General features: G+C 43.4%; 1 protein-coding gene across 3 annotated transcripts in view; it reads left to right on the plus strand.

Moving 5' to 3' along the window:
• The first annotated feature begins 361 nt into the window (after positions 1 to 361).
• Positions 362 to 12,348, plus strand: part of LSM14A (LSM14A mRNA processing body assembly factor) — a 51,987-nt gene continuing 40,000 nt past the window's right edge. For 2 of the 3 annotated variants that reach the window (XM_060185683.1, XM_016195358.2), the window contains exon 1: positions 394 to 669. In XM_060185683.1, the coding sequence (XP_060041666.1) occupies positions 549 to 669 (121 nt within the window). In that variant the 5' untranslated portion in view covers positions 394 to 548. Of the gene's footprint in view, positions 670 to 12,348 lie in introns of all 3 variants that reach the window. The other variant, XM_007539480.2, reaches the window with a different exon arrangement.

Genomic DNA, 12,348 nt, shown 5'->3' on the forward strand with positions numbered 1-12,348 from the left:
ATGTTGAAATAGACTGTGATAGCTTCACGAGAGACTCGGTTACCCTGAATATAGGGTATTTGGAGAAAGGTATGTTACTTCCCAGGTCCAGGTCAGAGACACTGGCGTTTGCTAAGACATGGGAACTCAGAACAGGAACAACGGGTCTGGCAATAGCCAAGGCCGCTGCTGTGGTCAGCAGGGACGCCTGAGCCTGCACTCCAGCCCACTGCCCCTCGCCTCTCTTCTCTTTAAAGGCCGCACGACCTACGCCGCGCCACAGCCTCAAGGCCGCGGAGAAAGCCGGAGCCACCAGCAGCGACCGACTCTCGCGAGAGCGCCGCCTCGCCGGCCCAGCGTGCCCCGCGCCCGTCGCCGCTGCTGCCTCCGCCGCCGCCGCGCCGCGGCCAGAGGGCGGGAGGCTGGGGGAGGGTAGCGGAGCCGGCGCCGCCGCCATGTTGGCTCTCTGGCGGCTGCTGTAGGCGCCGGCGGGACGAGCGGGTGTGCGGGGCGGCGACGACGGCGTGGGATCTGCCTGTGTGCGAGCGGCCGGGAGTGGCGGCGGCGCCATGAGTGGGGGCACCCCTTACATCGGCAGCAAGATCAGCCTTATCTCCAAGGCGGAGATCCGCTACGAGGGCATCCTGTACACCATCGACACCGAGAACTCCACCGTAGCCCTCGCCAAAGGTACGCGGGGCGGCTGGGGGCTGGGGCTGGGGCCGCGACCCCCCGGCTCCCTCCCTGCCAGCCCCCCAGCCCGGCACCCCCTCAGGCGGCCGCTCCCTGCCCCCCGCCCCCCGGTCCCGGCGTCGCGGGGCGGGCCGCGGCCTCCCCCCCCCTCAGCCGGCTTCCTCCCGGGAGCTCCGCGCCTTCAATCCGGGAACTCGGCGCCGAGAGCCCCGGGCGGGCGGGGCGGCCGTGAAGTCCCGAGCACCGACGGGAGAACACGGAGAGGTCCGTGTCTTCCAAGTCGGAAATTCGGTGGTTCTGTCTGTCTTTTAATCACAAGACAAAGCCTGGAGGATTCGAAGCAAATTTTGCTTTATTTGATTTGATTCTCCCACCCCACCCCGCCCCGCCCCGCACCTTTCCTCCGTGTTTGGAGTTTGGCTCCGGTGTGTTTGGTTCTTCAGGGTCTGGGTTTCAGTCGGTGACGATATATTCCTCAGGTGAAGCTGGGAGCAGGCAGTCGCGGCCCAAAGTTTGTGGGTTCGCTTTTGGCGATGCCAACCATTCCGGCGCCCTGGGTTTGATGTTTACCTGTGAAGCCGGAGTCACCCCCAACCCCACCCCCTCGTTGTGCAACTGTCTCATTTTTTAAAAAATGAAAGAAAGCTGCTGCTGCTGCTGCTTTCTCGTCGATCCAGCTCCTGGGGCCCCAGGTAGGGAGGAGGGATCAAGCTTGTTGCAGGCAGGACCCTTGTCCAGGAGCTGGCTGGGTGTGGGGCCGAGGGTTGGGGGTGCCCTTCCCCCGTGTTTAACATTTCGCATCATCTGTCTGTGGGTTTTGTTTCCGTTCACACGTGCTGAGCCTTCGCAGCGCCAAGAAAACCAGGAAGAAAATAAACTTTAGTTCCTGATCTTAAAAGCAGTTTTACGAGCTTGGGAGAGGAAAGCAAGCTAAAGTGATCTTTCTTTCTTTCTTTTTTTTTTCCAAATACATGTGCTAGGAAATGAATACCATGATAGGGCAGAACATTTTTCTTAACTGGCAGGGAAAACGTTGCTTTTTTTCGCCTGTCGGGAAAGCCACTTCATGATGTCAAACACTTACTGGCATATTTTGGGATAGTCTGGTGAGTGCTTTTGAATAGCATTCATGGTGGAAGGGAATGTGAAATTATTTTTATCACCGTTTCCTTTTCTTCTCTCATTCCTCCAGCCCATGAATATTTAGGTATATACTGTTACAGTTTTTATGGGGAAAAAAATTCTCTGGAGAATTCCAGGTGATTCCACATTGATTGAAGACGTGAATAATTTTAAAGAAACCATTGATTTATGTAAACTGCATTTAAGGTGTCTTGCAAGTGAGTGTAGTGATTGAGTTAGCAGTACTGTTTTTATACTGTTATACTATTTTCTCCCTTCTCTTCTTGTCATTGGGGTTTCACTGCTCTGGGCTGATGTTTCAGAGACAGAAGAGAGACAAAGATAACCACAGCACTGATGCTTCCTCACCTGTAATGGGTGGGGCCTGGGCTCAAACCGTGGCTGTGCACCTGACAAAGCAGGCATGCTAAACAGGTGACCTATCTTGCTGACCTAATACTTTTGCTTCTTATCTTCTCAACAAATTTTTTTTCATACATCCCAAAGATTTATAAATCCAGCCTTTCACAAGTCTGTGGATATACCCTTTAGGCAAGAAACTAGAATGGCTTTTGTATGTTTGTTTTTAACCTAGCATGTCTTAATGACCCGCCATTTTAGAAACTTTTTAACCAGAGCACTGTTCAGCTCTGCCTGATGGTGGTATGGGGGATTGAACCCAGGACTTTGGAGCATCAGGTATGAGAGTCTCTTTGCATAACCATTATGCTATTTATCCACCACCCCCATTTTAGAAACTTTTTGACCACTTCTAGAATTATTAAGCATTTAATTAGCCTGTGGCAGTTAAAATCAAATACGAAACATAATATGCTTCTTGTATCCCGGGTGCACTTGTTAAATATTGTGTTCAGCAATGAAAGTTATATATGAAATTTATTCTGAAATATTTATTTATGAACAAAGGAAGTGAGAGAACACACACAAGAGCACCACTCTGGCATATATGATGCCCGGGATTGAACTTGGGACTTCATGCTTTTTACTTTTTTCTTTTCTTTTTTTTTTTTTAGGATTTTATTTGTTTATTAATGAGATAGGAGGAGAAAGAAGCAGACATCACTCTGGTACATGTGCTGCCAGGGATTGAACTCAGAACCTCATGCTTGAGAGTCCAAAGCTTTATCCACTGCGCCACGCTTTTTACTTTTTCTTGTCTTATACCAGAGCACTGCTCAGCTCTAGCTTATGGTGATATAGGGGATTGACTGGGACTTTGGAGCCTCAGGCATAAAAGCTTCTTTTTTTTATTTGTTTAAAAAAGGAGACATTAACAAAACCATAAGATAAGAGGGTACAACTCCACACAGTTCCACCACCAGCTCTCCGTATCCCATCCCCTCCCATCCCCTCCCCTGATAGCTTTCCCATTCTTTATCCCTCTGGGAGTATGGACCCAAGGTCATTGTGGGAATAGAGGCTTCTTTTTACATTTTAAGTGGAATGCTTCAGCTGCTGTGCTACTTCCTGGCCTACACACACACCCCACCTTTTCACTCCTTGGGAAGACTTTTTTTCCTTAATTGTAAAATATAACCACATAGTATGGAAGATGTAGGAGACAAAGCAGCTGGATTTATATAACTATGGGGGTCCTCAGTTTGATCCCTGGCATCTCATGTGCCAGAATGTTTTAGTTCTTTCATATAATAAATCTTTTCATTAAAGAAATATAACCATGTCTATTAAAAGGAGATAAAAAGTGAAATTTTTGAAAATGTTACCTTGTTCCTGTTTTTCTTTCATGCAGCACATGAAAATAAACTCTGGGTTTGCCAGGCCTAGATTTTCTTTATTATTATTATTTTTTTTTTTTAATTTTATTTATTGATTCATGAGAAATGATAGGAGAGAGAAAGAACCAGACATCACTCTGGTACATGTGCTGCCGGAGACTGAACTCAGGACCTCATGCTTGAAAGTCCAATGCCTTATCCACTGTGCCACCTCCCACAGATTTTCATTTCTTATTTAGAGGGAGGGAGGAGAGAGACCATAGCACTGCTTCAGCATCCATAGAGCTTCAGTCTGGTCATTCATGGTACTTGAACCCAGGACCTCACACACAATAAGTTGTGTATTTTACCAGGTGAACTATATCCCTGCCTCTAAAATGAAAAACTTTAAACAAAGAACATTGTCATTACCACTACCCCCAACAAGCTAGACATTGCCAGCATCTCAGAAGCCTCTTTCCATCTGCATCTTCATTCATTCACCCCCACCCAACATTTAATGTCAGATATTTTAATTTAACCAATCTGGTAGGTTATGTGACTGTAAGCTATTTCATTCTCCCTAATTACTAACGAACATTTTTAAATATTCTTTTTTCATATATTATCTTTATTTAGTTATTGGATAAACAGCCAGAAATCAACAGGAAAGGGGGTGATAGAGAGAGAGAGACAGAGACACCTGCACCAGTGCTTCACTATAAGCAAAGCTTTCCCTTTGCAGGTGGGGACTGGGGGCTTGAACCCAGGTCTTTGCACATTGTAACATGTGCACTCAACCAGGTAAGCCACAACCCAGCCCCCTTTTTTCATAGACTTGATCATTTGGAATCCTATTTTATGTAATACCTGTGAAATCTTTTGCCCTTTTTTCTTGAGAAATTCATGTCTTTATTTGTAGAGTTTGGTGTTCTGTATATGAATCCTTTACTGGATTAGGTGTGTTGTGGGTGACTTTTTCCATTAATGCTTTCTTGAACTGATACACTCGTTTTAATATAGGGCTGTATTTTTTCATTTATACTCATGTTTGTTTTTTTTTCTTTTTTTTTTTTTTAATCTCTCTCAAGGAATTTGTTTTCCTACCCTAAGGTTATAGAGATTTTTTTTTTTAATTTATTGATTTACTCACTTTTGTTGCCCTTGTTTTTTTACTGTTGTAGTTATTGTTGTCGTTGTTGGATAGAACAGAGAAATGGAGAGAGGGGGAGAGAAAGACAGAAACTTGCAGACCTGCTTCACCACCTGTGAAGCGACTGCCCTGCAGGTGGGGAGCCCGGGGGTCCTTACTCCGGTCCTTGAGTTTTGAGCCGCCTGCGTTTAACCTGCTGTGCTACCGCCCGACTCCCTATAGAGATTTTGATTATCTTTTCTGTTTCATCGTTGCACATTGAGGTCTCTATAATCATCTGAAACTAATTTTGTATACGATATATGTATATAGCATGAGATGAGTCCTTAAACTTAGTATGAAATTTGTTTATATAATCCAAATTATAATTTAGATATGTATTTTTCAATATTCTCTTTTGTTGCCCTTGCTGTTTTATTGTTATTATTATTGTTGTTATTGATGTCGTCGTTGTTGACTAGGACAAATGGAGAGAGGCGGGGAAGACAGGGAGAGAAAGAGAGACACCTGCGGACCTGCTTCACCACCTGTGAAGCAACTCCCCTGCAGGTGGGGAGCCGGGGGGCTTGAACTGGGATCCTTATTCCGGTCCTTGCACCACCTGCACTTAACCCACTGTGCTACCGCCCGATTCCCTAATTTACACCTTTTACTGGGCTATAACTTATAATTTAAATCCATCTGGAACTGAAAAATACTCTGGACTAGAATACTCTAGACTAGTTAAACATTAGATGTGGTATGTAATTCAGGTAACCATATTGTCCTTGTTTGCCCTGGAGAAAAGTCCTAATTTGTGCCAATTCTGGAATGAGTAAAACACCCCCTTTCTCTCTTAAAAAATGTCCAGTTGGATAATAGGCTGAGTGATCATTCTATATATAATCAAAAATCTGATCCCACAGTACTGCTAAATCAGCGGTGATCTTTATCTTCTCTAGAAAGTTAAAAACTTGCTCAGTTCCTAGTGTGCTATCCAGAATCTCCTACTTAATGTCTGAAAGTCTTAAAATCAATCTACAGAAACTTTTGATGTTGATCTGTTAACTATGTTTGTGGATAACCTAGGTTGTAGTTTGTTTCTTGTAACATTTGTTGCAGCTGAGATTTAGGTTTCCTTCCTGGCATTGAATATGACCTACATCTAACTAAATCGACTTTGCTTATTTGCATGGGCTTATTGTCTGTCTTCACTTTTCCTCCCTCCCCTCAGCCCCCCATACCATTTGAACTTATTGGGTGAATTAGTGTTTATTTAAGGAATGAGTAGGTGGAAATGACTAAACCGTTTATTGATCTTGTAGATATCTCCAAGAAATGTTTTTTCCTATGTGCAGTAATATTTATCTTTAAAATTAAACTAAGATTTGTATCTTACCCCCCCCCCAATGAAGGGATTTTGAAGAATAGGAATTTAAAAATAGGATACAGTTGAAACTCTTAGGGAGTCAGTTTTTACTCAGTCTTGTTAATGTTTAAAATTTAAGGGAAGATTCCATTCAGGATGTTTGAGTGATATGCATAAATAGTTGGTGAGATATTTCCATTATATTTATATCTCTGTGTGGACGTGATGCATATAGTAAAAGCTGAATGCCAGTAGATTCCCCACAGAATGAGAACTCACTGAAGTCAAGGTTTCTGTCCCTAGTGTTTACAGAGTAGCGCCTGGCACAAAGCAGGCCCTAGGTAAATACCTGAATAAACGAAAAGATAGTTACGTTATTGAAGGTTCCTAATTATGGGAATTTTGATGCTGAGGACAGTACACATTTCCTATGTGTGTGATACATGTCTGTTTCAGCACAATTTGACTTAGAATGAGTGAAATTTTTACCTGACACTCAGTTGGCCACACCTGAATAATTATTCAAATGGAAACTAGGTTGCTACTCTATTGGGAAAAGAGGCTGTGAAAAAGAACTACATGAATCAGCTTTTAAAACCATTTGTCCTTGAAACCCAGGGATTATTGGAGGGATATAAAAGATAAATGAGTGGCAGATTATTTTCTTAACCACCTGCTAAATCTTGTGCATTGGTGTAGGTTACCCATTTGTGGGTTGCTCATTGACCATGTAATCGCAAACTGGTTTCAGGGAGAGTGGGAGGGCTTTCTTTTTAAGATGGGTGTGAAATCCTTTAGTGATTTCTTGTAGTCTCCTGAGTGGGAGAACTAAACCTAGTCATGCACAAAATCACTACCTAGATCATAAAAGATCTGAGACTTCAAGTTGCACTGTCTTTTGGTTGCTCTAATTAATGAGGTTTCCAGAATTGGGAGCCTTGCAAAGAGTGTATTGTTGCTGTTGTTGGAGTCCTGAAAACATCTGGTAATTCTGGAAGCCAGGTGCCAAAAATGAACTTTATTTTCTAGTGGAATGAGATAAGCTGTGACTTTATGAATCACAAGCAGAGAAAGCAGCATCAAGCAGAAAACAGAAGGAAGTATCAAGAGTAAAGGAATCTGGACTGACAGCAAGAGTTTTGCAACTCTTGTCAAAGTAGTAATAGCAACAAGTGCAGATGGTTTTGTTTTTTTTTGGTTATCGCTGTGGCTCAGTGCCTGCACTACAAATACACTGCTCCTGAAGGCCATTTCCCTCCCATTTTTGTTGCCCTTGTTGCCTTTCTGGTTGCTATTCCTGTTGTTGTTGGATAGAAGAGAGAGAGAGAGAGGAGGAGGAGACAGGGAGAGAAAGACACTTGCGGACTTGTTTCACCACTTCTGAAGTGACTCCCCTGCAGGTGGGGAGCTGGGGGCTGGGACAAGGATCCTTACAAAGTTCCTTGTGTTTCGTGCCATGTGCACATAACCCACTGTGCTACTGCCTGGCCCCCAGCTTTTAATTTTATTTATTTCCCTTTTTGTTGCCCTTGTTTTTTTTTTGTTTTTTTTTTTTGTCGTTATAGTTGCTGTTGCTGTTATAGATGTCGTCGTTGTTGGATAGGACAGAGAGAAATGGAGGAGGGGAAGACGGGGCGAGAAAGACACCTACAGACCTGCTTCACCACCTGTGAAGCGACTCCCCTGCAAGTGGGGAGCTGGGGGCTCGAACCAGGATACTTAAGCCAGTCCTTGTGTTTGGTGCCACATGTGCTTAACCCACTGTGCTACCGCCTGACTTCCCCAGTTTTTAATTTTAATTGCTCCATAGTAGATGATGCTCTCTATAAGAACAATATGCGCTTTTATTTTCTCTATCATGCTTTAGAGTAGAATTTTAGTGGGTATTTTTTATGACTTAGTCTGTAAAGTACTTGTCACAGAGATCTTGCTCTAGTTCTGTGGAATGTTTATGACTGAGAATGTGACACAGAAGGCCATTTGGAATACTTAATAGCTACTTGACCTTGGACAAGTTATTTTAAGTTCATCTTTTAAATAAGGATACATATCTTGTCAGAGTCGTTCTGAGAATTAAATGAAGTAATACCAAAAAATAACTAGCTTCTTGATAGCTGCTCAACATAGGAGAGCTATTTCACTGCTGTGTCCAACCACCACCTACACCTCTAACTAGATGTGTAGTCTCTCTGGTATTTAAAACTGGGGTCATAGACTTTAGTCTGTTGATTTTTGCTTCCTTTCACTTCCCCTTATGCCCCCTCTATTTTTACTTCCCTCTTCATCCTGCTTAAATTCCATGAGCAGATGTTACAATCAGTATCATCCTGTTTTCTTGCACAAACTTGAAAACTTCAGCCCTGATCCGTTGACCAGTTTGATTCTCAATTTATGACTACTTCCTAACAGTCAAAACTATTTCCGTAGCCCATCATTCAATTTTTTTGTGTAACTGTTTGAATCTTTTTGTTTTCTTTAGAAACTTCCTCCATCTTAACTTTCAGCCTGTGAAACCTTGTTTCCTATCCAGTTGGGGGAGGGGGACCACAAACAGAATTTTGATAACTCATTCTGCATATGTTCGTTTTCCTGAATCATGAAAATGATGTGCAGTCTTCTCTTCTCTACAAAATTTGTCCTGTTCACTTAACAGATAAACTATTTTTTTCCTCACCCCACACTTTTTAAAATTATTTCCACTAGGACCTAGTGACATCAATTAAAATTAATTCAGTGCTCCTGGTGGCTTTTTTTTTTAACAGATAGAAATTGAGCTAGACACCTGCAGCACTGCTTCACCACGTGTGAAGCTTTCCCTCTGCAAGTATTTTATTTGACAGTTTTTCTGGTTATCTCTTATCTCACTGGTTTCTTCTCAGTCTTTATTTTTCAGTTACTAGACCTCAAGATACTGATGAGCTCCAAGGCTTATTTATTTTCCCTGTGTTTTGAAAATTGCTTGGCCCGGGGCTGGGTGGTGGCGCACAATGTTCCAGGTTCCAGCCCCTGGTCCCCACCTGCAGGGGGAAAGTTTTGAGAGTGGTAAAGCAGGGTTGCAGGTGTCTTTGTCTCTTTCCCTCTCTGTCTCCCACTTCCTATAGATTTCTGATTATGTCTATCCAATAAATAAATAAAGATAAAAAAAATTTTAAAAAGAATTGCTTGGCACCTCATGAGACTTAAATATTTTTTGGGGGGTTAATGGTTTACAGTAAATACAGTTATTGGTGTATCCCACTTTTTTTTTTTCCTGTGAAACACTTGCCCCCAGCCTAGGTCCCCCTCCACCATCATGTACCAGGTCCTGAAAGCCCCCACCCCCCTCATGAGATACTTTTTTTTTTTTTTTTGGATGGAAAGTGAAGAGACAGTGAAGACACCTGTAGCACTCATGAAGCTTCCCCCTGCAGGTGGGGCACCAGGGCCTTGAACCTGAATCCTAGTACGCTAATGAGTGCACCTAACCAGGCATGCCACCACCTGCCTCCTTATGAGAGATTGTTAAAGGCACAGATTCATTTTTTAAAAATTTGGGGGAGTCACGCGGTAGCACAGTGGGTTAAGCGTACGTGCAAGGACCAATGTAAGGATCCAGGTTCAAGCTCCCCAGCTCCCCACCTGTAGGGGAGTGGCTTCACAGGCGGTGAAGCAGGTCTAGAAGTGTCAGTCTTTCTCTCCCCCTCTGTCTTCCCCTCCTCTCTCCATTTCTCTATGTCCTAACAATGACATCAATAACTGCAACAATAAAAAAATAAGGACAACAAAAGGGAAAATATATATATACATATAAAAATTTGGAAAGGAGACAACGAACAGCAAAATTTAGGTGAGTGAAAAGCAAATGAATAATTATAACTGACTTTTTAGCAGAATTGAGGAAAGCTTCAACTCAAATAGTGAGTAACTTGATTTAAATCCACCTTCTAAAAGCTTCATTATTTTGCATCACTGGGTGCAGTGGAAACTAAAAGACTATGAAGTAAATCCTAGAAGATAACTCAAAGTTCTTGTCTTTTTTTTTTTTAACTTCTGTTCTTTTTACTTACTACGTCAGAGAAATTGAGAGAGGAGGGGGAGATAGGAATAGAAAGACACCCAGAGGCCAGGTAGTGGCTCACCTGGTTGAGCACATGTGTTACAATGTGCAAGGACCCAGGTTCAAGCCCCCAGTCCCCACCTGCAGGGGGAAGACTTTGCAAATGTTGAAGCAGTTGCTGCAGGTCTCTCTCTTCTCTCTCCCCTCCTCCCTTCTCTCTCCCTCTCCCTCCTTCCGCCTCTGTCATCCCCTTCCCTTTCAATTTTTTTTTAATTTTTTTGTATATTTATTAACTTATTTTCCCATTTTGTTGCTCTTGGTTTTTGTTGTTGTTGTTTATGTCGTCGTCGTTAGATAGGACAGAGAGAAATGGAGGAGGGGAAGATGGGGGGGAGAGAAAGATAGACACCCGCAGACGTGCTTCACCGCTTGTGAAGTGACTCCCCTGCAGGTGGGGAGCTGGGGGCTCGAACCAGGATCCTTACACTGGTCCTTGTGCTTCGTGCCACATGCGCTTAACCCACTGTGCTACCACCCGACTCCCCCCTTTCAATTTCTGGCTTTCTCTAACCAATAAATAAAGATAATTTAAAAAGAGAGACCCACAGCTCTGCTTCACTATTTGTGAAGCTTTCCCCTGCAGTTAAGCACCGGGGATTTGAACCCGGGTCCTTGTGCATGGCAATGTGTGTGTTGGACCTGGTGCGCCACCACTTGGCCACCCCAGTTCATTTAAACAGTGATCAGATCTGCATTTTACACAGCTGGATAACTAAGCTTCATGTGTTCTGGAGTGGGTAAAGGTTCTGGAGGAACCTATGCATAGTTGAGAGCTGAGGTACCTATCAGATGGTCGATGGAACAAATGACATAAGCTCATCAAGTCGGCCTGGTGTTTATTATATATTAAGTTATTTGTAAGTCACAATTAGACGCTGAAGTATCTAGGAGAGTGTATGGTCTCAGACCACGAACTTTGCAGTCTGTAAGGGAAGCACAGACAAGTCCAAAACTGTTGATAACCCCCACCCTACGTGTGTGTGTGTGTGTGTGTGTGTGTGTGTGTGTGTGTGTGTGTGTGTGTGAGCGCGCGTGCCTGGGCTACTTTTTTTTTTCTTTTTTTTTTTTTTTAAGATTATGAGAAAGGAGAAAGAACCAGACATCACTCTGGCACATGTGCTGTGGGGGGTTGAACTTGGGACCTCATGCTTGAGAGTCCAAAGCTTTATCACTGCGCCACCTCCCGGACCTCTGGGCTGCTTTTCTTTTTCTTTTTAATTTTCATTTATTTATTTGTTTTTCCCTTTTGTTATCCTTGTTTTTTATTGTTGCTGTAGTTGTTGTTGATGTTGTTGTTGTTAGATAGGACAGAGAGAAATGGAGAGAGGAGGGGAAGACAGAGAGGGGGAGAGAAAGATATACACCTGCAGACCTGCTTCACCGCCTGTGAAGCAACCCCCCCCTGCAGGTGGGAAGACTGGGGGGGGGGACTCAAAATGGGATCCTTACTCTGGTTGTGTGCTTAACCCTTAACGCACTGCACTACCGCCCAACTCCCTGCTTTGCTTTTTCATTCAGATAGAGGGAGAAACAGCATTGCACCTCCTGTGTGGTACCAGGCCACATCTAAGTCACATGCCCTAACAACTGACCTGTCTCTCCACTCCAGATGTAGTCTTCTCACAACCTGCCCTTGAGCCGAACAGTTCTTCTCCTACTCCTAACATGGATAGTTTTGAAGAAATGAACAAAGCAACAGGTTGAGGGAAGAGGAGAGAGAGCTAATAGCTTTGGAAGACTTCGTGTCAATGGAAATGTGTTTAGACTCAGCACTCCTTCCCTTTTATTTTGCTTTCACTGCCAAATGAATCTTAAGTAATTTGTCATTTGAATGGCAAATTATGTAAACAAGACTTGGGTCTTTTTGGATTGTATGAAATCATTGGAATATTTTTAACTGAGAAAGTGAAAGTCAGAGTTCAGTTTCAGGAAATTTATTCTATTAGCATACTAGTGAAGTTGGAATATTCTTGAGTGTGGAAAAGAAGAAATGTAAGCCTAATTTAACTAAAATAGTTAAAAAATACATATATGAGAAATTAAGAGAATAGGTTAGCTTTTAATTTAAAATAAATTGGACAGAGGGCTGGGTGGTAGCGCAGCGGGTTAAGCGCACATGGCACAAAGCGCAAGGACAGGGTTAAGTATCGGTTGGAGCCCCCAGCTCCCCACCTGCATGGGGGGTTGCTTCACAAGCAGTGAAGCAGGTCTACAGGTGTCT

Source organism: Erinaceus europaeus, chromosome 2 (assembly GCF_950295315.1).
Source record: "Erinaceus europaeus chromosome 2, mEriEur2.1, whole genome shotgun sequence".
In the NCBI taxonomy this organism is placed as follows: domain Eukaryota; kingdom Metazoa; phylum Chordata; class Mammalia; order Eulipotyphla; family Erinaceidae; genus Erinaceus; species Erinaceus europaeus.